The 26,800-nt window shown below is 44.5% G+C and overlaps 9 protein-coding genes across 9 annotated transcripts; 2 read left to right on the top strand and 7 right to left on the bottom strand.

Annotated features, from left to right (window-relative positions):
* Positions 1 to 387: 387 nt before the first annotated feature.
* On the bottom strand, positions 388 to 1,972 carry V865_006000 (uncharacterized protein; the record flags this gene model as incomplete). The annotated part of the gene is made up of 9 exons (XM_066229763.1): positions 388 to 398; positions 460 to 505; positions 589 to 678; positions 822 to 909; positions 1,019 to 1,082; positions 1,516 to 1,575; positions 1,670 to 1,725; positions 1,849 to 1,854; positions 1,929 to 1,972. The coding sequence occupies 9 exons, from the start codon at positions 1,970 to 1,972 to the stop codon at positions 388 to 390; spliced, it is 465 nt and encodes a 154-aa protein (XP_066085860.1).
* A 647-nt stretch (positions 1,973 to 2,619) lies between these two features.
* V865_005999 (uncharacterized protein) lies at positions 2,620 to 5,364 on the bottom strand (the record flags this gene model as incomplete). Its single annotated transcript, XM_066229762.1, has 10 exons — positions 2,620 to 3,118; positions 3,174 to 3,334; positions 3,388 to 3,497; positions 3,560 to 3,710; positions 3,769 to 3,934; positions 4,109 to 4,612; positions 4,672 to 4,767; positions 4,830 to 4,897; positions 4,965 to 5,095; positions 5,283 to 5,364. 10 exons carry the CDS (start codon positions 5,362 to 5,364, stop codon positions 2,620 to 2,622), a joined length of 1,968 nt encoding a protein of 655 aa, XP_066085859.1.
* Positions 5,365 to 5,864: 500 nt separating this feature from the next.
* V865_005998 (uncharacterized protein) lies at positions 5,865 to 7,804 on the bottom strand (the record flags this gene model as incomplete). Its single annotated transcript, XM_066229761.1, has 4 exons — positions 5,865 to 6,461; positions 6,532 to 6,716; positions 6,816 to 7,000; positions 7,152 to 7,804. 4 exons carry the CDS (start codon positions 7,802 to 7,804, stop codon positions 5,865 to 5,867), a joined length of 1,620 nt encoding a protein of 539 aa, XP_066085858.1.
* A 706-nt stretch (positions 7,805 to 8,510) lies between these two features.
* On the bottom strand, positions 8,511 to 12,374 carry V865_005997 (uncharacterized protein; the record flags this gene model as incomplete). Its single annotated transcript, XM_066229760.1, has 4 exons — positions 8,511 to 8,989; positions 9,085 to 9,880; positions 9,951 to 12,155; positions 12,255 to 12,374. 4 exons carry the CDS (start codon positions 12,372 to 12,374, stop codon positions 8,511 to 8,513), a joined length of 3,600 nt encoding a protein of 1,199 aa, XP_066085857.1.
* Positions 12,375 to 14,156: 1,782 nt separating this feature from the next.
* V865_005996 (glutaredoxin) lies at positions 14,157 to 14,730 on the top strand (the record flags this gene model as incomplete). Its single annotated transcript, XM_066229759.1, has 4 exons — positions 14,157 to 14,237; positions 14,300 to 14,358; positions 14,430 to 14,452; positions 14,591 to 14,730. 4 exons carry the CDS (start codon positions 14,157 to 14,159, stop codon positions 14,728 to 14,730), a joined length of 303 nt encoding a protein of 100 aa, XP_066085856.1.
* A 911-nt stretch (positions 14,731 to 15,641) lies between these two features.
* On the top strand, positions 15,642 to 17,902 carry V865_005995 (uncharacterized protein; the record flags this gene model as incomplete). Its single annotated transcript, XM_066229758.1, has 3 exons — positions 15,642 to 15,803; positions 15,899 to 16,420; positions 16,514 to 17,902. 3 exons carry the CDS (start codon positions 15,642 to 15,644, stop codon positions 17,900 to 17,902), a joined length of 2,073 nt encoding a protein of 690 aa, XP_066085855.1.
* Positions 17,903 to 18,321: 419 nt separating this feature from the next.
* Positions 18,322 to 20,551, bottom strand: V865_005994 (uncharacterized protein; the record flags this gene model as incomplete). Its single annotated transcript, XM_066229757.1, has 10 exons — positions 18,322 to 18,891; positions 18,970 to 19,165; positions 19,258 to 19,324; positions 19,400 to 19,538; positions 19,617 to 19,669; positions 19,771 to 19,922; positions 19,985 to 20,038; positions 20,111 to 20,134; positions 20,198 to 20,232; positions 20,318 to 20,551. The coding sequence occupies 10 exons, from the start codon at positions 20,549 to 20,551 to the stop codon at positions 18,322 to 18,324; spliced, it is 1,524 nt and encodes a 507-aa protein (XP_066085854.1).
* A 926-nt stretch (positions 20,552 to 21,477) lies between these two features.
* Positions 21,478 to 24,056, bottom strand: V865_005993 (uncharacterized protein; the record flags this gene model as incomplete). Its single annotated transcript, XM_066229756.1, has 4 exons — positions 21,478 to 21,882; positions 21,992 to 23,362; positions 23,435 to 23,505; positions 23,585 to 24,056. 4 exons carry the CDS (start codon positions 24,054 to 24,056, stop codon positions 21,478 to 21,480), a joined length of 2,319 nt encoding a protein of 772 aa, XP_066085853.1.
* A 554-nt stretch (positions 24,057 to 24,610) lies between these two features.
* V865_005992 (uncharacterized protein) lies at positions 24,611 to 26,610 on the bottom strand (the record flags this gene model as incomplete). Its single annotated transcript, XM_066229755.1, has 6 exons — positions 24,611 to 24,733; positions 24,802 to 24,857; positions 24,917 to 25,467; positions 25,535 to 25,861; positions 25,910 to 26,024; positions 26,094 to 26,610. 6 exons carry the CDS (start codon positions 26,608 to 26,610, stop codon positions 24,611 to 24,613), a joined length of 1,689 nt encoding a protein of 562 aa, XP_066085852.1.
* Positions 26,611 to 26,800: the final 190 nt, after the last annotated feature.

The following is a 26,800-nucleotide window of genomic DNA, read 5'->3' as shown; positions in this document are numbered from 1 at the left end:
AGGTGAGGTAATAGTCAAAACAATGAGAAGAAACAAACTCTTTCGAGTTGGCAACGATCGATGATATGATATTTTTGGTTCAAAAGTCAGAACATGAAATCTCATCATCACCATCTCACCCTCCGCCGGAATAACCCGAAAAAGCTGTCTACGGGTGACATCCCCTCGGCTCACTCTTGAATGCTATCATGCCATCAAGACCGTCTTTGCAGACTGATAGATAGGATAGGATAGTATATACTTGTTATACATGATGCATGGCATAGCTATTCAGCCCAGAACACGAGCGTACTGCACGAAGATAGTAAAGCCTTTTATCTTCACCCTTTCACGTCACACTCGCTCCCCCTTTCTTGGGTCTCTCTGGGTCTCTCTTGCATTCTTCTTTTATTGTTGGACTAATAGCAAGTAAAAGAAAGTCAGCTGAAGCTCGCCTCTTCTTTAGGGAGAGCAGCTTACTAGGTTTGATCTTGAAATGAAGGGTGATAAGGGAGAAGATGAAGCACTTTTAGAGGTAACAACAAAGCCCCCAGTCTTGGTCAGCATTGGGGAATCCAGCGATCCAGGTCGTAAACGGCAACTACTCACCTTGAGATCTTGAACGAGGTAATAGAACACTCTCAAACCCTCAGCATCGGAAGATTCATTCACATCCGCCAAAGAACCAATCTTGGCGGTCTGTAGAAACCATAATTACATCAGCGATACTCTTCTGTATTCATTCCACGATGCACTCTGAATCGTTCAGTCCAGATGGACAGTTGAGATAGAAGTTCTCATGATCCAGCCAGGAAGGAACAGAATTATAAATTATGACCCACCTCAAACGAGATATGTTCCTTATCTATTCGGACTTCCAACTCTTGTTTACCCACTACGTTCTTCTTAGGCCACGCTACGTCGTCTTCCCTAAGTATCCAAAGGCACCATCAGTATGGTTCTACGGATACCCTTCTATCGGTCGATATAGGATAGAATAGAAGATGAGAATCGGGATGATTTGGTTCGGCTGACTCACTTTGTAATCTCGCTTTCCCTCACGATCCTCTTCAATTCCTCAACTACCGCTGGACCGACGAACACTGCAAAGGGAGTGAAGAGGAGCGATATCAGTTTGTGATCCTCTCTCGGAATCGTATCGATCGACTCATTTATGATTGATCATGGGGGATATTAGAAGTGATCGGATTGTCTTCGCCTTGAGATTCTCGAATACAGTCCTTCAAGGAAAGAAGGAAGGAGGACGAGGATCTCAACCCATTCACACCCTTCAACGATTGCTCTTCCCCGATGTCGTCCTCGCTCAACAACCAGATGTTCTTCGCTCGACCCGATACTCGGTATATCATACACTGAATCTTCCTTATCTCTCCATTCCCCATACCTCCCATTTCAGAACAATGTTTACAGTTTATACCTTCCCCGCTTCCAGATCCTTGTCACACCTATCCTTATCCATATCCCATATCCCTAGAATTTACTCCCATATGTTTCAAATGAAACCTTCCGACTCACTCTCTTTCCTGATCAAACTATCATTCCTATAATTTGAATTATTCGCATATCTAATTCGACCTGAAAAGTACCCAAAACATGATCAATATCCGTATTAATCTATCTAAGACTTGCTCTTCCCTCTTTGTCCACAGTACGGGAATCAATCACTTACCATGAGAATATTCGAATTCCAAGAACTCGTGTCCATGCATACCTTGATGTCCCGTACTATCATACCAAACGAACCATAACCAAACGAAATTAGCGCTATACTCTTTTCCTCTTAAATATCTATTATATATCGTTGTCCATCAATCTCGAAGGGGCATCGATTTGAATGAGATGGCTTACTAGTATCTACACCGGTCATAAACATTCGATATCAGCTTTCAGCCTTCATCAGACAGTCTTGACATATGACCGCGACTCACCGGAGGTAGAATGGATCCTTTTCCAAGTCTGCTGTTGTTGACATCTTTTCTGACAGTGTGCTCTTCTTATTGAATTTCGGGTGAAGGTGGAGTTCGATCGTCTATTGGTGCTGTTCTATTCACCTACTGGACTCTTCTGATGATTGTATCAGGAATGAGATGGTCGTATAAAGTTATCGAGTGATCATCTCGAATACCCGCAGAACATTGACTTTGAGAGTCAAGAGTCATGACGCCCTAAGTGGGATACTCGAATAAGACAAGATCACCCTGCGACATACCGTGTTAGATACAATGTGGCACATGCGCAAAAACAACAAAGTGGAGACAATTTAGTTTGCATAATTCATTGATTCTTCATTCTTCATTCTTCATCTTCATTCCCCATTTTCCACTTCTTACTCTCTGTACCACTACCACCTACTCTCCACAGTAATAGAAAAGAAAAACAATCACATCGTTCAATCGTATTCGTGAATTATCAGAAAACTAACTATCAGGTGATAAAATGAATAAAGCTAAAGCTATGGAAGTTTTGGACGGGATGTGACTATGAACAATAGGAATATATATGTACTTCTTTCCATCCTCCTCGATAACCTGCTTTCTTGTGCACCAGCTCTACACCTTTCTGCACTGCATTCATTCTTCTCTCTTTTTTCTTCACTCATCGCAATCATTCGATCCCTCCTTAAAGCTCGCTTTTGGCAGATTTGGAAGCTTTAGCACTAACACTGCTCAAAGAAGCAGAGTAAGATGAAGCAGACTTGCTGGCCGACGAAGCTGATGAGGCAGCAGCGACAGAAGCTGAGGAAGCTGATTTCGAAGCTACAGAGTAAGCGCTGCTAAGCGAGCTGGAGATTGAAGCCGAAGTCTCGAGAGCAGCTTTGGAGGCTGAAACGGCAGAGAGCGACCATGATTTGGAGGCTGAAGAAGCAGAGAGCGAAGCCGAGTGAGCGTAGACGGAAGCAACCGATGAAGCGGATGAGGCGAGAGATGAAGCTGAAGAAGAAGCGTATGAAGCGGCTGATGAAGCAGACTTGCTAGCGACGGAAGCGGCCGAGGTCAACGAAGGGTTGTTGGCGGATTTGGCAGCGACACTGGAAGCTGAAGAAGCAGCCGAGGAGAGACTGCTAGAGAGGGAAGAAGCGGCAGAGACAGCAGCGGAAGAAGCTGAGGAGGCGGAGGAGCTAAGTATCGTACACTGTCAGCTGGCTTCCCGAAGAGATAGTATTTTCAACTTACTAGGCGCTGACAGAAGCGACAGAGGCAGCAGAGGTAGCACTAGCACCATAATAGTTGGCGGCAGAGCTGGCAGAAGAGACAGCAACTTCGTAGACGGATGAGACGGAAGCGTAGGCCTTGTCGAGTTTTTCCTCAGCGGTCAATTTGGAAGCAGTTAAAAGCTAATATTTTGACAGTCAGCAACTGTAGGACTGACAAGGGTCGATGCACTCACCTCAAGGACGTGAGCGAGTTTCTCTTCAGCGAACTCAACACCACCAGAGATGGTCTCTCGGATAGAAGCGAGGATTTGTTCGACTTTGTTTTGGGATTGGACGTAGTGAACTAAGCGAACGATCATCAGTCAGTTATCTCAAATTAAGCTGAAATCGGAAGCGGTAACTCACTTCGAACCTCGTGTAGGAGCGAAGGTCTCGAGGTGAATTTGGTGTCATCAATACCGTAAGATCTGAGTTGAGCTCTGAGTCTAGCATCGGGCCAAGCGAGGTAAGGGGCATTGGTGTTCTCCTTGTATTTTTGGGAGATGAGGCTAACCAACTGTTCATGAAATCGTAAGCATCCAAATCTCACGTCACCGATTGTTGAACCGACTCACCTCATCTCTCTTAGCTTCAGCATCGGATTTGAGGTAACCGTGGTCGACAAGCCAAGATCGAATTTCAGAGTCATACCAGCCTGACCAAACGGTGTTCTTAGATCGAGTGTAGTGTTCGTTGAGTAGTTTCTCGTATTTCTCCTTCTTGAGTTGGGCCGCGTCTGTGCTGCTATTGTTGAATCGTTAATACCAGTGTAAAAAGGAAGGATAGTTAGAGATAAAATGGGTTTTGTCAATTTGACATCTTTCATCGCATGTTCAATCACAAATGGATTTGAGGAACTGCTTGACTTGGGTACGAGGGAAAGAAGGAAGAAGGGAGAAGGGAGAAGCAACTTACATGATACCTTCAGAGATCAACCAGTCTCTAGCTTGAGATTCTGACCATGTAGAGTAAGCGGTATCTTTGGCTTCGTAGTAGTTGTCCTTCATGAGATCGAGGAGCTTGTCTCTGGCGGTGGGTTCAGGGTGGACTATACCGTGTTCGACCAGCCATTCGTGGATGTTGGAAGTGGACCAAGCCTCGTAGATTGGGGAAGTAGCTTTGAGGTAAGCTACTTTGACGTTGTTGAGTAAGGCTGCTCGACCGGTAGGGGCGGGAGTTGAGATGACATCATGTTCCTCGAGCCATGTTCGAAGTTGATTATCGTCCCAGGTAGAGAAGACGTAATCTTTAGCATCGTCAAGTTTCTTTTGGGCTTTGGCAGATGCGTAAGCCGCTTGAGATGAAGCGGCGTAGTATCCTGAAGAGATGGAAGAAGCGGCACCGTAGCCTGCTGAGGAGACGGAGGATGCTGCTTGGTCAGTTGGGTGACCATAAGCGGCAGTTGAAGCGGCGCTGGCTCTGCAGATGGCAAATTTATCGTCAGCTAGGCCTGAATCGGTTAGGTGAAATCATCTCACAATTGCTTAGCCTTAACCAAGAGAGCCTCTCGGTTGGAAGAAGGGGAAACGACTCCTTTCTCCAATAACCATTCTCTCAATTGGCTTTCAGACCAGCTAGAGAAGGGAAATCTCGCGTCAGTTGATGCAGAACATATACGGTTAGATCACCAGCTTACGTTTCGAGTAAAGCATCACTGTAAGCTTCGTAGTGAGCTTGAGCTGATCCGGCAGCGGCGGCACCCCACTGGGCAAGAATAGGATGGTCAATCAAACAGTTTCCATAGGTCGGACGGCGGATTGTGCTGACTTACCTTGGCAGCAGCATCGGCATTTTCAGCTACTTGTTTTTGGATCTCAGCCAAAGTTGCAGAATCTTTAACTGCGATTCCTTGTTCCTTGAGGAACGCAACGGATTGATCGAGAGACCAATCTTCGTAGACCGCTGTTCGTTCGTGGGTGGCGTCGGACGGAGGCAAATGATCGATGGTAGATGCGAGAAACAGAGTATGAAAGGAACATGATCATGGACATGAAATGTAAGGATAGAGGTAAACAGGAAGATGATCATCAGCTTATCACGTTAATACATCAGGATGGAAGATCATTCATCACCATCGACCATTACTCACGTTTGTCTTTACCAAACAGTTTGGCTTCACCTCCTGCTGCTAAGGCTAGAGCGGTGATGACGAGGGTTTTGGAGACTTTCATGATGGGCTGTGGAAGTACTAATGGCTACAGGTATGTGATATAAAGGATGATCCTCTCTCTTAGAAAATTAATGGATGCTGAGAGGTATACTTATGGAATCGTAAAGAAGGAAGGGAAGAGAGTCAGTGGTAGAGATGGAGATGGAGATGTTATATGGGTTGTTGGGTTGTGAGCTTTCAGTGGGAATCAGCTAGTTTGCCTATATGTCGGTAGATGACGTCAATGCGTTAAATGGTATGCATGACGCGACATACCATCAGCACTTTAGTTGCACATCATTCCAATCTCAATTTGATTCCGTTAGTGGCGACAGGGATCAACGAACAAGAAACTAACCTCGATACATATCATGGCTGATCGTTATTTTGGATTATAGGATGCTGCGGAACTGCTAAAACTATATGGTACTACAGATATCTGGGGAAGGATTATAAGGATATATATACAAACACTGAAGCCCCAAGAACAAGAAACCAAGGCTACTACACTCTTACATTGGCTCAAGCTTGATCATCTCTCTCTTCAGCTTGTTCCCTCTCTTTCTTCCCTGTTCTCCCACTTTTGTCTTTAACACCATCCACAGCCTCTTTCAACGTATCCTTGGGGTTCTCCAAAGCTTCCACGCCCTTATCCAATTTCCCTTTTGTTGTGCCCTCCCCTTGCGCTCCATCTTGTTCTCTCGCTCGTCTTTCTAAATCCTCTTCGTCGGAAGAAGATATGGATCCTCCATCCCCGTCGGCCAAAGATGATACACTAGAAGTCTGTCCAAAGACCATATGATCTCCTTCTTTACTCTTAACTTTCCTTTGATCATCTTTGATCTTACTCAATTTATCATCATCACAAGCCATAACTCTAACTCTCATCCCTACGAAATTATTCTTGAGGAAATCAGTCAAGACCGGGATGAGTTTCTTATCGGGACGATAAGTCCCACTATCATTATCGATGATAAGTTCGTATTTCGATGGATCTTTCGGAGGATCATCTTTTGGTGGACCACCAGATACAGGGTCAGGTGGATGGGTGGCACTGGAAGATTGCTCAGGGTGGGCGAGACGACGAATTAGGAATTCACCTGACCAGGCGATATATCGCTGTGGGAAGACATCGGAAAATGTCAGCGATATATCCAGTTATCAGCGTTAGACGGAATCACCAACTCACATTGACATCCGAATGCATCGTATGTTTACTCAACAAATCAATTCCAAATTCTTTGCCCGTCTCTGTGAACCTCAACAATCCATCTAGCGTGAGCACATAAGTGAATATCCGACCACCTTGATCATAATGACACATTTCCAAGAATTTCAACGTCAATTCCTTCTGCGTAGTATCTTGATCTTTACCTCCATTGGATTGATCTTGAGCTTTCTCAGATTCTTTCCCTTTCTTACCAACATGATCAAGGTTATGATTATGATCATCCAAGTTGAATTCCCATTCACCGTACTTTGTCTGTCTATCGAAATTGTATATCCTCTCATGTTGATGATGTAACGCTTTATTCAATAATCTTCCTCTCAGACCGGTCGCTTCGAACATCCCTCCAACGAAAGTTTTGAATTCTACATATCGGTGGTAGAGCTCGTTAGGTACTGGGCCGGTAAGTTGGAGTTCGTTGGCTTGGAAGCTGGTTTAGTGTAAGCAGGATATAGAGTTGGCGCAGAAATAGAGAAGGGGAGTCAACCAGTTTCAGAAGTAACGAGAGAAGATCAACATCCATCCGTTAGCATACCCTCATATTCATACTTGCCTTGTCCCAATGCGACCACCCAACTCACTTATATTTCTCAACACCTTGATCGTTCCTCCCTTTAACCCCTGCCAACCGCCCAATCAACGGACTATAATGTATCCACCAGAAATTACTTATCGTATATGCTTTACCTACATCATCCTCTTTCCTTGTTTTTCCCAAAACTTCAATACTGAGGGTTAACCTAGCATGTAATTCTTTCTTTCCAACGATAGTACATACCCATCTGGCAGTATAAGCTCTAAGGTCCGCACCAGTTTTCTTCACTTTATATTCCTCTTTTCTAATCCCTTTCCACCCCTCATCTATATTACCAGTATGCAATTCAAATTTTCCCAATCTATCATCATGATCTGAAGGATCTTCATCATATATCCTCGCCGATAGATCTAGCCCATCTGCTGGAACTCCCGCTATAACCCATGAACTTTCCCAAGACGGTTCAAGGGATTTGCGTATAGTCTTTGATCGCCAACGTAAATATGGATCATGAGAATGACGAGTTTTATGAGAAGTCTTAACTTGAGCGAGGATGAACGGATCTGCTGAACCAGAGCCGAAATCTGCAATGGGGAGGTTGGTCGCTGAATGAAATGTGATTCTGACTATGTATGTTGGACCACTGGACGGTGGGAGGGGGGTAGAGTCGTAACCCCCAGCAGGTTTATCGTTGGTCATAGTCAAGTGAAGCTTTAGGTGATACGAAGGGTATTGTTTATCTGATTATCTGTGAGGTATGTTGAGTGATGCGTTTGGGCTACGATCGAGTCGAGTCGTAATGGAACGTGATATAGCTTTCGTGTATGTAGCTAATAACAGTGTAAAAGAGAGATAGGAAGAAAGAAAGAAAGAGACGTGAGGAATGTAGGTTGATTGACGAAAGCAGTACAAGTTGTAGATGATCTTAGACCCGACAATCTATTTTTGGTCCCAGTTCAAAACAAAGGGAAAAAATAGAGATCAGCGCACGTAACCGAAGGAAAGAGTGTAAACAAAGGTGACGTCAGCTTACTCTACTCTGTTTTGGTGTAAGTCGAGTCTCAAGTAGGTAATGCCTATGTATTCGAGGCGATACATGATATTCAGAGAGCAAGTGAAGGTAAAGTAAGGCCGAGTGGGAATGGCAATAGCAGCATCCACGCAAGGATGTGGGTGTACCGTGCATTCTGTGATCACCATGAGCCATTCTTGTTCGGTCTAATCACTTGCTTCTATATGGTACACTTGGCATGCTCTACTCGAGTGATATATCGCTCGAGTATGTGATGCCAGGAACTTTCGTATTATTTTCCCCATATTGCATTTCTTTATATCTATGATCCTATGTTATGTGTATCTTTATTCTTATCTATCTGTATCTAAGCTATCTAGTATACAACATGAACTACGTCGCATACCCCATCCCCATCCCTGACCATTCACCTTGCATCTCCCTATACAACTCATGTACCTCTCCATCCCCTTCCTCTTCTTCAAGAGGAATTTCCTTCACCAAATCACCAGCTAACACCTCCTTCTCCTCAATCACATACTCACTTCCTCGTCCCGGTCCCATACCGGAGGTTGATACCTGCCCTAACATCCCAAGTAACGAGCTCATATTATTCAATATCGGACAATTGAGATTGGCTAATCCTCCATGGATATTTGAATTGTTCGAACTTGATGAAGACGACGTGGATGAAGAAGAAGATGAAGTCGATGATTTAAGTGATCTCAATGAGGGCGAAGTTGACAAAACTCCCATACCCAAACCATTCGAATGATTTGATGGGAGAGTGAAAGCCGTCGTAATGGGATTTGAAGGATATCGAGCAGAGTGAGAAATAGGTATTAAAGTCAAACTGAACAAGTTCGAATATCCTGTGAACAAATACCAAATCGAAACAACTTATCAGTACAAGATTCATCATCACCGTTGAACATCAGTGTTGATACGAAAAACCAAAACCACTCACCATTCCATCCACTCCAATCCTTCACTTCTACCACCTTTCCAATTCCACCTTCCATCTCCCCTAATACCCTCAACGTCGAGGAGCCCTTCTTCTTATTTGATCCTACACCGAACAATCCACTCTTCTCCTGTACAGCCTGTCCAAGTATCAGGAGATCGTCAAATACCAACAACGTCAATACCTCCTCTTTCTTCCTATTCTTCGTCGAACTGGGTGTACTAGGTCTCGAAGTATTGTAATACGAATTATTATCCATAAAGCTCGAAGTGGAAGATGGCGATCGGTTCATAGATGGTCGAGAAGGTGAGAAAGCCGAAGCGGAAGATGATGGTTTTGTAATACTATTTGATCTAGATGGCGGGCCAGAGTAAAAAGAAGATCCATTAGACGATACTGAAAATGCACTAGTCCTAGAAGGGGTCAACGAAGCTGAGAAGTCCCAAGGAGATACAGAGGATACGGTCGATGGCGCAGAAGACGATACGGAAGATGAGATTGATCCTCTTGAAGAATGCATCGACCCTGCTCTTGCTCTCGCGCCGAACGCAGAAGACAGATCTTTAGATGGTGGCACACGGACGACTTGTCCTTGTCCTAGCAGCTTTCGTCCTCTGATTGCCAGACGGAAATGCTCGGGCAAACCGATCAAGCGCGTTTCCAAAGCTTGGAGTTGTTCGAAATCCTCTTCGCGGGCTTTCGTAGCTTGTAGGTTCAGTATAATCGATTCCGTCGTGGAGAGTAGGGAAAGTATCTCGGGGTGGACCGGGTGGGGATGAGGAGTAGCATCGAGTAATCGCTATCAATGAACAATATGAATTATCAGCTGGAAGCCTTGGCGATACAAAAAGTCTCGATATTCAGCTCACCTTTAAGAACAGAGGATACTTGGTCAACCTCTGAACAGGTTTCAACAACATACTACCCAAACTCATCGACCCCAGAACTTCCTCTTTCATCTGCATTCTCACAAACTCTCCAAAAACACTATCCGGATCTCTTACATTCTCTTCCACAAGACTGACGACACTCTCAAATCGTATCAAATACCACTCATGTACTTCCAATCTCGACACCCAAGCTTTGAAAGTCGAGACGAAGTTGGCTACATCCAAAATATCAGATCTCCTTCTCATATCTCTTTCAGTTGCCGATATGACCCCGTGAGCATGGGCAATACATTCCAACGAGTCGAACAAATCCGTAATTTTACCTGGGATACCATCGATCCAATTTCCCTGCGGAGTCTTGAGAGGAGTAGCGAAAAGTCTCAAGACGGTTCTCATCGATTTGATAAATGTATGTTCAGTTTCGCACATTTCCCAAATAATCTCTTGTCGTTTGATCTCCATAGGTCCATAATTCTCTAAAAGACGATTATAAATTTCGTCATTGGGTAAAGAAGATCTCCAAGTTGATGTGGGAGTGACAGGTAAGATGGGAGAAACAGGTTCTAGCGATTTAGAATATCCTGAAGAAGCTACTTCGAATACTTCTTTCCTTGCTCGAGTGGCTGGTCTGGGTGGTTCAGGCGTACGTGAAAGTAATTCGGATGATGATCTGAATTGTCTAGGTCTTCTGGGTGGAGTAGAATTAGGTTGTTTGCTTGATCCAGAATCTCGTCGGACAGGGTTAAAGTCGATTCGAGGTGAGTCGAGGGTTAGTGTACTGGGCGAATTACCTATCTGCTTAACAGGTTGCTGAGGTTGAGGTTTAGGTTCAGGCCATCCGTGAGATTCAGCAATATCAGGTTGGATGACCGATTTGACTGAGTCATACTGAGCATACCGGATTGGCTGAGAGATGGAATGAACGGGACTAGCCAAGACTTCCTCAGACGAAGAAGTCATGATGAACGATTCGTCTGAGCACTCTGATGGTGGTTCGGCACCAAAATCCGGATGATCGTTACTATCTGTCCAATAGTATGATACCTCCTGACTATCTTCTTGTCTTTCTTCGAATTCAGGCTGAGGCGAAAAGAGGGTTTCTTCAGACAGGGTGTTAGGGCTGAATGACCAAGGTTGATTGAAATCCAAATTAGCCACTAAACCCCTCAAAGCCGATAACCTTCTCTGGGCAGAATCCCGCTTTCTACCTCCCAGTGGTACAGAGGAAGACGGTTCCTCCAGAGCCGAAGCTAAGGCTGAGCTAGACTCTGGAGCAGCAGTGACACAAGGCTTCGAAGAGATATCAGTGAAGAAGGGTCGAGGTGTCGAAGCGGGCGAAACAGTGATTGTGGAAATCGAGTCTCCTGAAGGTGAAATGCTTCTTGAAAAGCTAGTCTGGGGTGGGACCAGATCGGATTGGGACTGAGGTGTCAGCGAGATCGGTCTCGGTGCAAGTAATGGTGATCGTCTCGAATTCGATGCTGAGGCAGACTCAGAAGCAGGCGAAGGATAAGCTGATGTAGCTCTTCTAGCTGGTCTAGGTGGTGTACCTCCGGAGTTAGGGATAGTGACCGTGGGTCTGAGTGATGATCTACTAGGTGTTCTATCATTCATCGAGGATGGGGAAGGTGAAGAGCCCGTTATCGGTGGAGTGGGTAGACAGGCCATATCTTCTGAACTGGCATTGGACCTACTTCCGTAAGATACCGAAACAGCTCTTGATCTTCTACCTTCTCTACTGACGACTATCTGCACTTCATCTGAGGAGAGACCTATTCCAAGACCTATCCCGTCCGAAGTGTAGTCCACTGCTACTCTTTTGGATCTGACACTGCCAGCTGGCGAGGCGTAGGGCGAGTGATGATGTTCGGGAGTAGTAGCGATTGATAAAGGAAGGGCAGGAAGTAGTTTTGAGCTGGATCTGGAAGTACGACGTGTCCTCACGGGAGGAGGTGGAGTTGAAACCCTCTGTGAAGTTGTAGAAGAAGAAGATGCAGTGGAAGAGGACGACGAGGAAGAAGCTGATCGGACGATTGGTGATACGGATGCTGATGCGGATGGAAACGGGACACCAAACGATCCCGTAGCTGGAGAAGATGATGGTAAAGGCGGTACAGGAGGTGCCGCCCTATGAGGTGAGGGTACGTATTTTGATGATCGAGTCATTGATGTATACGGGGATGTCTAAGATGAGTAATCAGAATCCAAAGGGAATCAGCAAAAATGATTGATAAGTGAATGACCACAGAAAGATGGGACAAGGGATGGTGGATTTGGACTTACGGGAGTATCCCATTGAGGGAGTGGTGGTGTATTGACCGAATGGAAAGATAAGCTTGAAGTAGATCTACTACCTGGTGATCTAGATTGGCGTAATGGTGGTGATGAGAATGAGTTTGGCATGATGAATAAAGGTCGATCAGACGAAAGCGGTGAAAGTGAAACCGAAAAGAAACAACAAGGGCGCAAGTGAGTAAAGAGGACGATCCTTGCCTGTCTAAGAGTACGATCGTCTTCGTGTGTTGTGTGTATCCTATATCCTATCTCGTCTAGAAAGAGATATCTAGGTATCTATTAGCGGGAGAGAAAGACCGAATCTCGATTCATCTATTCCATATGTTGCTAATCATTTAGGTATTGATGTTGTCCAAAAGTAGAACGATGGAGTCAAGCCTAGTTGAGAATGATCTTCTTTGGGTAGTAGGAGGTTGTGATCCTGTTCAGCCCGATCAAATAAATGTGAAAAAGGTGGATGAGAAATTCCAGTCCAGACTGATATTTCTTTTCTCAGCACGTTTTTCGCCTCTTTCTCTTCCTATTCACCAAAACAATGCCGAAGGTATCGTGAGATAGATACCAGCCTTGTAGGAATAGCAAACTACCCTTATCCGGAAAAGTAACGGTAGGGGTGGAATTCAAGATTGAACGATGACGATATCCGGTATCGTCAGAGTAAAACGTATCCACTTTCGGTAATGCTGTTGTTGGCAGGATACTATGCTATGGTATGCAATGAGAATCAAATGTGATATTGAGGGTTAAGCATCAAGCCTGGAACGATGCGAAATGGGAGATGAGAGATGAGAAAGATGGTTGAATGCCTTTGGAATGGGATTGATAAGAGGATCACCCCACCCTCCAATTGAAACCTAGAAAAGTGAATGAGATCGATGATCAGCCAGGAGAGAATGGATCACGATGAGAAGTAAGATACTGACATCCACAAGGACAAAAGATGGACCATGATTCCCAAAGCAGTGTGAGTGATTGCGATCGTGATTTGTCGAATCGCGAAAAAGGGGCTTGATGTTTGATTGTACTCGTATGTGATTGTATAATCCCGTTCTAGACTTTTCAAGGCATCCTTTCGCATTCCCTTTGATCATCCTGCATAAAGTTAGCTCGTCCCTCTATCATCGGCAAGGGAACTCTAGGTATATCGGCTCGATCACGTCCGTGTGACTCCCATTCATGTCCGAGAACGCTTTGATCACCAGACCGATCAAACAAAAGAGAAGTGAACAGTTGGTCGACCACCCTCAAACCAAGTTGTGCCTATGAAGAGACCGTAAGAGCAAGAAGGAAGAGCTGCAAATGCTGTGTTTCGTGTATCACAATCGAGACTGTTACAAACACGGAAAGAGAGTTTATTGTTTGTGTATCCGAAGATAGGTAGATGTGACGTTTCAAGATTGTTCCGGGATTAGCGTGATTACGAGTGTTCCTTTGATACCAAGCATCCCTCTGGTGAGGAAGAGAGAGTCATGGTAGTCCGAATGATCTGCATGAGTCAGATGAAGATAATGTGGACGAGGATGAGGATGATTCACTTATCAGGCAGGACGATGTGACTAGTCTTTTTTTATTCTATTTGGTTCTAAGTCTTATTCAATTGTCAATCACCGATGGGTGTATGATGTCCTCCACCCTGAATAAGCACCCAAATCAATGATGAATAATTACGCTTCCGTCATGCAGCCCGTAGATTTGGCCACCATATTTGCAAATCGTATATAACGGTGCATCATCATCATCATCATCATCATCATCGTCTTTCACTTGCTTCATCAAGAATAAATGTTAACAGCATTAAGACGTATCAACGTTTTATCATCACACTTGAGACCAACTACAACTCTACAATCTATCAAACTGGGTTCCTCATTCTCAACTTCATCACCAGCCATGTCAGCTGAAATCAAGCAACTCGTCGATAAGACCATCAAGGAGAACAAGGCTGTTGTGTTCTCCAAGTCTTACTGTCCAGTAAGCTGCCAAATTTCCATCAATCGATCAATGACTAATAAGCTGACATGCAGTCATCGTAGTACTGCAAGAGAGCTAAGTCTTACCTCGGTGAAGATACCAGCGATATCGCCATTCTTGAGTGAGTCTGGAGTTCGTCATTACTCATCAATCCCAACTCAGTAATGCTAACGTATATGATCTGATGCATAGACTCGATGAAAGAGATGATGGATGTGAGTCTTTCTCCCCTCTTCCGCTATTCTCGGGATGCCCAACATCACCCTCCTTTGATGCTTAACCCCGTAACACCGACCTTCCTGATGGCTCCATGTATTAGACAGCAGTTTGGCTGACCAATCCCTCATGTACAGCTGCCATCCAAGCCTACCTCAAAGAGCTCAACGGTCAATCCACCGTCCCTCACGTATACCTCAACCAGGAGTTCATCGGAGGTTCATCAGACTTGTTGAAGCTCTCTCACGATCAAATCAAGCAAAAGATCTCCGCTTAGACATAGATCCAACAGCAGAATCGAAAGCAAAAGGGAAGCAGTAGCCGTATAATAAAGTATGAATAGTATATATGCATAGTAGTAAATTGTCAGACTGGCTATTTGCTTCACTCTTCCAAGCTCGAAGTGAGATGAACACCCATGCCCGGAGTATAGCTCTTGGGTATAAGGTATATATATAGTTTGTGCGATTTGCCGGAGATGATTAGGGTTGCACTATCAGCAGTAGTATGTAGCCGGACTAAGTATGGTAACCTTGTTTTCATCCGATAACGGCACCTGTTCACAACAATAACAACAACTGCAACTTCTATCATTGCGTGCACTCTCATACACACTGTCACCTGCTCTAACAAGACTGATAGGAGGTATCTACCAGCGAACCGAGATCACCAGTACCTTTGTAACGTTCAACCGAGACAATCATCATCGCCATCAATTCAGTTCCACACTTTCCGCACCTTCTTCTCCCTTGGCCATCCTTTCGGTCGAAACCAACATACAATCTTATACAGTACACTCCGACACGATACAATAGAACTTCTATACTAGTTTCATACTATTCAAAGAATAATCTCTGCAGACGTCTTCTTTGCGCGTCATTTTTCGTCAATAGCGAACAACGGTACATTCAATATATGGTATATGGTCGGCCGAAGGACCATCAAAGAAGGCAGAAGGATTAGAATGACAACGGATTGAACGGTGTCAAGAACAGTGGAGAGCTATCGATTAGGAGATTGAGGAGATTGCAACACGGCTTCAATCTCTTTCTAACTCTTATGAGGTATCCGAGGGAGGATAGTCAGTCCGCATAACACATCAGTATACAGTTTTGCTCACGATATATTTCGAAATCACTCTCTTTCCAAGACAGATTCGACTCGAATCTCACCCTTCTTGCTATCAAGATGCCTCTACCAACATCCGGGTCGATACCCCTGATTCCTCCCACCTCTGAACATCCCCCTCATCCGGCATACCTCATCAAGTTCCCAGAGGAAGTATGGCAGTCTCTCCAGGAAGTAGGAAGCGGGGGACTGGAAGTGACCGTGACAGAAGATGGAAAGATGGTAAGTCTTGTCTCTCAGGAGAAACCAACCTATTATTCAAATAGTATATACAAGAGCATATCGAGGTACTTACTGGATGTTTAACACCTTGATAGATTCTCAGCGTCCCAAACTTACCCCCTATACCTCTCGACCCCCGATCAACCGGTATCCCGTCCGAGCTGCATTCCTACAACCCCTCTTCGTTCACCCTCTCACTCGCCGCAATGGCTTCGACACGATTGAACGTCCCTCTAACATCAGCCTCGACGGCCAGAGCAGCAGACAAGCTGAAAGCGCAGAACGAAGCGATCGAGAGAGAAAGGAAAGAACGTGCAATCAGAGTAGAAGGGTCTGCACCCCCGTTGAAAAAGAGAACTGCCGCTGGTGTAGCTGCTGCTGCACCTGGTGTGAGCTCAGCAGGCATGGGAAGAACAAATAGTTCACCTCAGATGGGTGGTTCCACCTCGGCACCTACACAGGGAGCGAGTACGACTGGAACTGGAACTGGAACTGGACAGATGATACCTCTCAAAACTCGAGTTATGCAGTTACTCGCTTTGGGACCTACGACCGTACAAGATATAGTAAGGAGAGTAGGAGGTGATGAACAGAATGTGATGAGAGTGGTTAATGTGGTGTGTATCGACCAGAATCTCAATGATACCCTCAAATACACCTCACGATTTGATACACTATGACTGACGTACTATTTCTGTTTCGTAATGCAGGTCGGCAGAGCCTCTTCTACCCATCCTCCAACATATACACTCTTGCCCAACCAATATTCCAAGATCAAACTTGGTCCTGGACAATGGAAATATACCTATGCGGAACAACAGCAGGTCATCCGTCTAGCTAGAGAAGCATTCGACGAATTGGAATTACCTTTCGACGCTGAAGAGAGGGAAGAGCTCGATAGGAAAGAAGCAGAATTGGAAAATGGAGGTGGATATCATAGTGCAAGTGCGGAAAGTTCGAACGGTAGTCAAAGTCAAGAGAAAGAAAAACCATTACCAACTGTACCTCAAAATGGTCTTAGTATTGCTCCTCCCAGTAGGAATGAGTCTCCCGCTCCCTCTACAAGTGGTGCAACAAATAAGGCAAAATCTACTAGAAAATCGACGAATGGAGGTGGAGGAACAGGAGGGACGACCGCGGCCGGACCTCAAAGTAGGATAGCGAGGGAGAGAGCGAAATTCATGGCTGAGAAGCAGAGGTCGACAAGTTTACCTAATACCAAGCCTCCCGATGGGACCGCCAGTCCACGTTTGACCCCGGCGGATGTTAAACCTGCCAAAGATAATAACAAGATCAAAATTGAAGATAAGAAGAAAGAAGAGAAAGAGAAAGTACATGGTTCAAGCAAGAATAAAGGGAAAGGGAAAGAAGTTGATTACTCATCGTCCAGCGAGGACGATGATGATGAAGAGCCATTGAGAGGTAAAAGTAATGGGAAAGAGAAAGAAAAGAGAGATGGGTTGAATGATCAAGGAAAGTCAAAAGACAGATTATCGTTAGCTGAAAAAGTACGAGAGAAAGATAAAGCTCGGGAAAGAGAAAGGGAGAAAGAGAGACAGGAACAGAAAGAAAGGTTGACGCCCAATCATAAGAAGAGAAGTTATTCTTCGTCGCCCGACGCTGGTGGAGAAGAGGAAGAAGAAGGCGAAATAAGAGGTAGACCTATAATCAAGACTCGAAGGAATTCATCCCCTACATCGAAACGTAAACCTCCGCCACCGGAATTGAAGTTCAACGGAGCGAATACCGATACCAGCACGAACTCAGGTTCGAGTAAATCGACAGCTGTTTCGAAAGATAATCATCCTGTATCTGCACCTTTACCCAATATCAATACCAAAACGAATGTTTTAGACCAACTAGATAGACCAGATCAAGAAGCGCTTAGAGATCGATATGAAGAGCTGTATCCTGCTTACCAGCAATTAACCAAAAAATTAAGTAGGATACATCAAGCTGCTGAATCGGGTATGAAAGTGAATAATGATAATGAGGATGATGATGATGGAATCACGGAAGAGAATGAGTTGAATAAGTTGGTTGGGAAATGGCAGAAATGGCATAATGAGTTGGAAGGTATAAGAAGATGGTTTGTCTAGACGAAAAGACAAAACCAAGTCTGAAGTCTGATATCTCGTTGATTTATGGAGGAATTTATATGGTTGTTCATTTGTAAGATTGATTATAGATAAGTTAGAGGTTTTATTGTGAAGATAATGTAAGTGCAATTAATGCTAGTATGATATTCTAATATGCATGATGTATGTATGTTCTATATGACTCTAGCTGGCATACGATGTACGCCGAGATTCTCCCAAGACGGGATATCATCGCCTATTGAAAGGAATTCGGATTACAATTCTCAATGCATATAATCGTAGTTCATCAATACGTTTTCACCTGGAAAACGAATTTACAATCAATATAACTAAGTGGTGCACTACTGAACAGACTACGATCTACATTCATTCTTTTCAGGTTTGTGGAATCTCCTGTTTCTATCGATTTCAGGCAAAGGTCACAATCTCCTCTTACCTGATCTATTAGACCATCTACTTCCTCCCCATCTGTGGGACGTAGTGGATGCTGGAGCTGCACTCGTCTCAACCGCTCCTAAGGTCGGGAGTGACTCAGAAGCGTCCACAGGCTCGATCGAAGATATGGGTAGGATCGACATGGTAGCATCGAGACCTAGATCGCTGGTAGTGGCAGTAGCTGAGTCCGAAAATGATATGCCAGTTGCAGTGCCAGCAGTAGCGGAATCGGCAGTTGTAGGACCTGATGCAGTGGCATCAGGTACCTCTGCAACCGAGGAAGACATACCAGCAGTGGAATTACCAGTACCAGTACCAGTACCAGCAGTAGTAGCTGCCGCAGCAGCATCTTGAGCGACAACATCTCCGCCGACATAATCTGTACAAACACCGGTAACGCAGAACCCGCCAGTCGCATCAGAAGCTTTGACGATAGAAGCTTGTTCGGTGTAACCCGGTATGGACCCCTTGGGGTAATTATCAGAGTATATGGAAGAGTTGTATTCAGGGTTGTTTCCTGGTAAAGCTGGTATAGGGAAATGTTGACCAATCAGCTGAAACAAAGCAATGATATCAGTCCCTCATCGACAGTCGATATCATCATGTTACATAGTAGGACGGTGAAAGCTCACTTCGTCAATCACATCACCTTCGGTCACACAATCTCTACCTATATCACCTCTGAATTGCGTAATGTACGGACAATCCTTGATGAATTCCCCGACACCTTTATCATAGCATTGGTCGAAAGCCTCGACCAAGAAGTTTGTGGGGAAACCGTTAAGCCAATCGCCATGGAATGAGAATCCGTTGTTATCTCCGTTAGCCCTGTGATGCGAGAGGCGGCATAAAATGGTTAGATCTTGACAAACAGTGTATCGATTATATAGAGAAGATGGGAAAAAAGGAGAATCGCTCACAGAACGAAACAACCGGGATACCACTCATATCCTTCACCGATATTTTCGGTTTTGATATGGTATGTGCCTGTGAGATGAGATCCGTATAAATCAGCGATCGCTTGCTCCCAGCCATGCAGTGAGGGATGAGAGGAATACACACTTTCCATGAATAAATGAGGAATCTTCTTGAACCCATCCGGACAAACACCTCCTTCGGGATTTGCGTCAATAGGATACGCCACATGGGAGTTATCTTCCTTATACGAGTCTACACCATTCCAACATTCGGGGAAATGAAGCTGGAATGATTCAAAGCTATTGTCAGATGAAGGTTCTCTCACCAGACGGATGCTTTCCTATCTAGTATTTGGACTTACCTGAGGACGAAGCGTGAGACACTCTCTGTCCATGGGAATGTAGTCGGTATAATCTATTCAAGTCAAGTCACACAGAACAGTAAATTAATCAGCAACTGACAGATGAAGATCACGACAAAACAAAATCCTGTTTGTTGTGCAGTATCGTACTTACCATAACTGTATTGAGCATCTACACATAACCAACTAACAGCTTTATTCGGATCGTAGTCGTCTCGCTTAATATCACCAGCCAGCATCCTGAAGTCGTCGGGGATAGATGCGAAAGGGGTCGTTTCGTCCACATTGGTCAGAGGGTATTTCCAGCTATCGTGCAAAGAGGAAAGGGTAAGCGAATGTTAAAGTGATGTATTTCACAGCACCCTCACTAGTTTGTCATACCGTCGCCTGTGACAGCAGTGTAACTTCCGTTTCTCCATTTGCTGTACAAGATCACAACACAGCTCATCAGTCGTATTACTTTGATTCGCATTTAAGCTCAAAGACACGCTTACTAGTACAGTTGAGGTGTCCAATAGCTGTTCAACCAGAATGAACATCAGCACGTCGACCTTCCCTTATCGACAAAATGTGAAACTCACTTCGACAGATCGCAATTAAGATTCGACGAGGTACACTAACCATAGTAAGCAACCATTATCAGCTACGATGCAATACACTCTACCATACCCTGGATGATGTTCAACTCCTTTCGTACATACCTTAGATTGTCTCGCCGAAGCATAATCCATAGAAGCGGAAAACGCTGATCCTCCTACTACATGATGGACGTGCCCACTGACTTTACCAGGATTGACGATAGGATCGATACGTGAGTTAATCAAAGGGAAGAAGTCCTCAGTGAATAACAAACTACTATAGGCAGCTTGGATCTTCGTCACTTCCCCAAGAGCTAAGAATAGAAGCAGGCCGGAAATAGATTTCGAGTATGTCATGGTGAATAGATAAAACGAAGTGTTCCTGCACTTCTATAAAGATAGTTATATGATAATTGAAGAAATGGATTGACGGGTTGATAAAAGAATTCCAAAAATAAGATAAGGTATGGAATGAATGTCGATTTTATATGAAAGAGTGACAATGATTGGATTAAATCAGATTAGCGGAAACCTTAATGATCGCCAAGATGAGAAGTAAGAAGGAAATGGTGAGATGTTAAACCAAGAGAGAGAAAGAATGAGACTGAGGCATTATATATGTTCATTCATCAAATCCGCCTTTCGGTCATCGATATGATATGATACCCTTTTCATCGCATAATGTTAGATAAGATGATAAGACAGAACAAAGGTATATCAATACCCCCTTAATGTGATCAAAGCTTTAAAGTCCTCATGAATGAAAACATCCTTTTTGTGGCTTCCAGATGTTGTATAATACCTTTGATCACACAATCGGATGATTGGGAAGGAGGTCTTTAATACGACATGAGATTGCAGGAAGATTGGTATTGGCGCCAAGGCCATAAAGCTTTGACGTGTTCGGTTTACATCAGGTAAATTCCCATAAACGTTCTCTGGAACCATTGCAAGTGAAGGAGAACAATCAATCTTCCTGTGTGCAAGTGCTCGTAGAGGGTAAATTGTCAGCCAAAGGTCAAAGCAGTACTTGAAACGTGATCTCTATCTGTAACATTCTTAACCGAATATCCGCAATATTCGGGATGTCATCCGCACACAGGGATGTGCTACTCCGAGTGTTTGTGTGTGTTTCAGCCAAGTTATTTCGTCGCTCCAGTGAACCGTCAGTTCGGTCCAAGCACACAAGTCAGTCTATGTCATGCATCACCAGATTAGTACGGTCAGCAATCAGATGTTCATCCTGAAACGGTTACGATGATGAGCCACATAAATTACTTTCCCTATTCCCTTTCAAGCTTTATAACTCTCCAATCACCTTCCTTCCTCCTATATCTCACCCAACAACCATCCCTTTCTTTCCCATTCGGCTCTTCTTGATCTTCTTGAGGATTCTGTTCAGTCATGATCACTTTCGCCAGATTACCCAATACACTCGATCCAAAAGGTTTACATTTCACTCTACTTCCTCCTCCAGATCTGCCCGTTGAGAAATCCAGATGTTGGACATGTAAATTTCCAGTATAAGAAGTAGAGATCAATCTGATGTTTACATCTTCTCCTCCGTCTTCGCTTTGTCTTGATGATGAAGTGGAATATTCGATCGAAGCCGATAGAGAGAATGGTGATTCGGGCCATAACACTGTGTATAGGGGTGTATTGGATTGAGAGGGGATATCGAACGGTGCCTAAACGATAAAAACAGCATGGTATCAATATTATCCTGACAATTCCTCTGACAAATACAGTAGGTGAATATACCATATGTGAAACGAGGATATTTTGGTCATAACTCACGGAAAACAAAAACGTCTCTTTACCTCTCGTGATCACATAAACTTCACCACCACCTTTCAATCTCAAAGTTTCCAACCCTCCCCAATCACCTTTCGATCCTCCTCCCATCCCCAAACCTATCATACTGGTCGAGCCGGTCGAGTTTTTGAGCTTCAGATCTAACACTGTAGAATCGTTGACTCGGATCAAACAGGCTTTCGAGCCAAAACTAACATATAGTCCTAAACTCGGTACTTGATTCTCTGCATTCTCATCATTATCATTAAACGCTGGTGGATTATTTGAACCTGAGCTACCATTCGAATTCCCCGTTCGGATTGATGCCCTATCATCATATGAAAAAAGACTTGCCGAATCGTCTAGTAAACTCCCCCCTCCCCCTCCTCCAGATGGGAGGGAAGAGAGGGAAGGTGATATGGGTAAATCAGGTAGGGAAGGTAATTGCAAAAACGAGATATGTTGTGGTTGACAAGGTAAATAGAATGTTCTCGATGCTGTAAACCTAATTTGTTCTTCTAGCATCTCTTGAGATCCGTGATCTTGAACAGGTGGGAAAGCACCATGTACGATTACATGATTTGACGTACCAACCGCAACGAATATCCTAGATTGGGATATGTAGCTAGTGATCAACATAATATCTCCCTGAGATTGATTTTGATGGGGTTTACCAGAATGTAAAATCGTATAATCACCTGACCAAGCTTTGACTAAATCGTCCTTTGATTGGTGTTGAGACATTGAGGATATGCTTGATGTTCTATCGATCATCGTCCACTCCACACCATCTTTATCCCTCGATTTACCTTTGCCTTTCTCCTTGCCCTTGTTTGACGAGAGGTCTATCCCAAAATAAGAAGCAGGTTGAACAGAAGAATACTTGGCTAGTGAGATGAGTGATCTCAAGTTGTATATTCGAACTTGAGTACCAGAGTTTCGTTTTGGCTTGGAATCTAAAGTTGGTTTCGAAATTTCCTCTACACCACCAACAAGCATGATTGTATAACCTTTACTAGAAGAAGTAGAAAGGGATAAAGGGTGTATCTCCCATACGGGTAAATTGAACCATATATTCCTGGTTGTATCTTCCATGAGATCGGTATTAAGGACTTTCATTCCATGAGAAGTACCCAGTATTACCAGATTTGAATTCGGCACTGGATATGCACAATTGATAGAGTACCTTGAATGGAGATCGAGGGACTGTCCATAGTCGATTCGAAGTAAGGAGGAATTAGGCAGTATAGTTGGCTTCGCACCGGCAGACAGGTATCGTATAGGTTGAGCGGGAGATGAGGTCGATGTTAATGAAGGATGATAATTCGATGGGAGAGTGTCATTGTACGATGGTGGTTGAGGTGGTTCGGGGAGCTACAAGATGTATATGACATGTCAGCATTTAGGTAGGAGCTGGAAAGGGTAGACGGGGTAGGATGTAATTACCTGACGTCGGACATTTCGTCTCGCCTGACGATCGGGATCACTGTCGAACCTTTCAACAGCTCTTTTCTCGACTTTCATCCACGGCCACAATATTCGGAGGTCAGTTTATTGCCCTGCTGGCGATGTCTAATGCATGAAGCATGGACTCACCCCATTCTCTCCATCTTCCAAATCTCGATGCCCCACCTTGTCTACCTGCATTATCACCCTGCGTTTGCTCATCAGTCTGCACAGGTTGATCCAGGTCCTGATCAGCCTGAGGTGTAGAGACATGCTCGATTCCTCCTGTGGGTTCCACGACGGTTACCTCATTCTCGTCCGCTTCTTCTAGGTACGCCGGTAATCCTTCTCCGGCTGAATCAGCTATATCATCGAGTCCCAGAGAATCATCCAAGTCAGAAGAGGAGGTACCACCCCCGCTCGGACCGAATGTCGAACCGCTCGTTCGAGGTGGAACATGTGATCGTGGCGTAGCAGGAAGACTTCTTCTAGGGGTTGAAGGTGCTTCTGATAATGTCCTGGGAGTTGTGGGAGGTGGAGCAGTCGATGACGATACGCTATGAGTGGGACGAGGTTTGGAGGGCAAGGATGGTAATCTTGGTGGAGGTGTTGGTCTACCCATACTCGAACGATATTGTGATTCAATGATCACGATGATATAGTGGTATTAGGTATGCATGATAATCTTGAACATGCTGAATGCCAAGCAAGCATACTTATTTGATTGACTCTGTTCCCATCTGTGAGACTTGAATGGACCATCGAAACGATGCTACGTACTACACCAACGTATCAACAGTCTCAAAGGGCGTCGTCAAGGGTGAATTGTACACAGCCTGATTGGCACAACTACATTGCTATGTCTATTCTTGAGCACTCGAAAGTCATCCTAGGTTGCTGTGATACTATGCTGAGACTCATCTCCAAGACCATCAGTTGAATATGGCAAGAACACTGCATGTGGGCTGTGCATCAGAATCCGAATGAATGGGAAGACATGTCATGTAGAACCGTTTTCAAGCCGATATGAAATGCCAAACTCTGACTTCGACTAACTGATTGATACACTATACATACAAATACAACATCATGCAGTAACAGTATAGTGTCCCATATACTAATCTACGGATCTACAGTCTAAATCTACATTGTACGTGATCTCTCCCATATCATACCTCAAATACCTCCCTCACCACATTGCACACTGACTAAGATACCTTGATGATCGCCTACTCTGACTGACTCGCCTTTGAGTCCCTTCAGATCGCCTAGGACCAATACAGTGAGTTGACGACCGTACTGTATAAAATTACCACAAATTGTTATAAGCACACATCATCTCTTACCATCACAGTGCGGTTACTTACAACACAACCCGTATCTATACCTTTACTAAATGGTTTAATATCTAATCCTCTACCGGCTACGTATAGAAATGACACGTCAGCATCATAAGCAGCACTCATGTATACAGCAACTCACCAGCATGTCCATAAATGACAGTTACAGGAGAACAACCCAGATCACCCTCCTCTTCTGGTCCAACAGTCGGCGATCCAGGCTTTTGTCTTTTTCTATCTTCATCTTGAAGTTCAATCTTATCATCTTCTTCATGGATCTTTTCCGCCTCCGTCTCTCCCATACCATCTACGAGCCATTTTCCCTTTCCTTTACATCTCTTCATTTCTTTCTTCCATACGTCACTCCACGGTGTGCCCTTCTTACCTGATTTCGTCACTTTGCCTTTCTTCTTGCCTTTCATATAAACCCCTCGCATATTGAGTAAATTCCATGGAACAGTATTCTGAGGTACGTCAAATATGATTGATACCTCTTCTGAATTCCTGATCGCTTCTTCGTCCATATCCGAGGTGAGGTTGGAAAATTGCACCAAGGGCTGAATATCTGCTGAGGATGATTTGAGAGGGTTCGAAGGGAGTAGGCCGGCGTGGACGACGATGGTGTGTAGTGATGGGAGATGAAGGATCAGAGGGAGTTCGAGAAGGTATAAATACAGGTTTCGAGGAAGGTTCCTAGAAGATCCATTAATCAGACAATTTCACTTGGTAATTGAATTGCACTCGGACGTAAATAACCCACCTGGCAATTTCCCAGTGCTCTCCTTTCCATTTCCAACCGTCCGGAAACTCTTTTCCCTGCTTCTTCAATTCCTTCTTCACAGCTTTTTCATCGTCGGAACTCAGGCTATCCACATAAGCTTGCCAATCTCCGTCTGAGCCGCCAGCCCATTCCATCCAAGTTCTCCACTGGATGACAGCCTGATCATGATTCCCTCTCACGCCTAATATACGTCTTTCCCTCATCCATTCCAGCACTTCGTTGTTCTTTGAGCCTTTTGCTATCAGATCGCCAACGTGTATTAGGCGATCGGTAGATGGCGAATAGGATATATCGTCCATCAAACGTCTAAACTCAAGCAGTCAGCATTGATAGAGGGGAGAAGGAGTCACTCACATTAGAGGATCATATGATCCGTGTATGTCCCCGATAAATATTAACCTCTGTCCTGCAGAATTGACGTCGATGGTACCGGGTGGTAAAGTTTTAAGCATTTTGTAATGATCGAAATCTGTACACAGCTTCACATCAGTAAATGTACATAGTATGAGGATGTATGTGTGGTAAATAATCGACTCACCGACATCAGGCCGTACTTGGTCATTCGGCTCAGTCTCACTATCCGTATCACTACTATAACCCTCGCCGTGGGAAGCATCTTGATCATTCTCATTATTTGTCGAAGAAAGATCTCCAATCCAACTACCGACATCCGCCTGACTGCCCAAGCCAAACACCTCTCTTAGCCCACTTACCGAACCATCCTTGAGTATACCGACTGAGGAGGAGCTAGTAGAAGCCATGAATGTGATTGACAGTAAGAAAATAGCAATGACAGCTACCGATCCTGCTCTTCTAATTACGTGGGGTAATGGGTCGTTACGATCGAATGAGGATGTAGTCGGTGTAGGGAGGAGTTCGTCGAGTAGGGACGGTTTCGATCTCTGCAGCAATGGTCTGATCTGCTGTGAGTGGTGGTAAGTCGCTGGCGCGGAGACTGGGGAAGTGGGAGGAGAGGGCAAGGCCGATGGAGATGATGGACGACGAGGAAGAGGTGGGTCGTATGCTGCTGGTGGTGGGGTGGAAGGTTGGGTCATTTCCTGGCTTGAGAGTCGAGTCGTCTGCTCTTCAAGCTTAAGAACTAGAAGTGCTCGGTGGTAGTTGTAGTTGCATAAAATGAAATTAATGAAATTGGCATTGGGATTAAGATTGAGATTGAGTTTTAAGTTGTGATTATATACCCGAACCAAATGTCGTAGCCGAAGATGGTAGTACTACGAGGTTCTC

This window comes from Kwoniella europaea, chromosome 1, assembly GCF_036810445.1.
Source record: "Kwoniella europaea PYCC6329 chromosome 1, complete sequence".
Classification (NCBI taxonomy): domain Eukaryota; kingdom Fungi; phylum Basidiomycota; class Tremellomycetes; order Tremellales; family Cryptococcaceae; genus Kwoniella; species Kwoniella europaea.
Note: the sequence above shows the minus strand (reverse complement) of the source record. Positions and strands in the feature narration are given on the sequence as shown.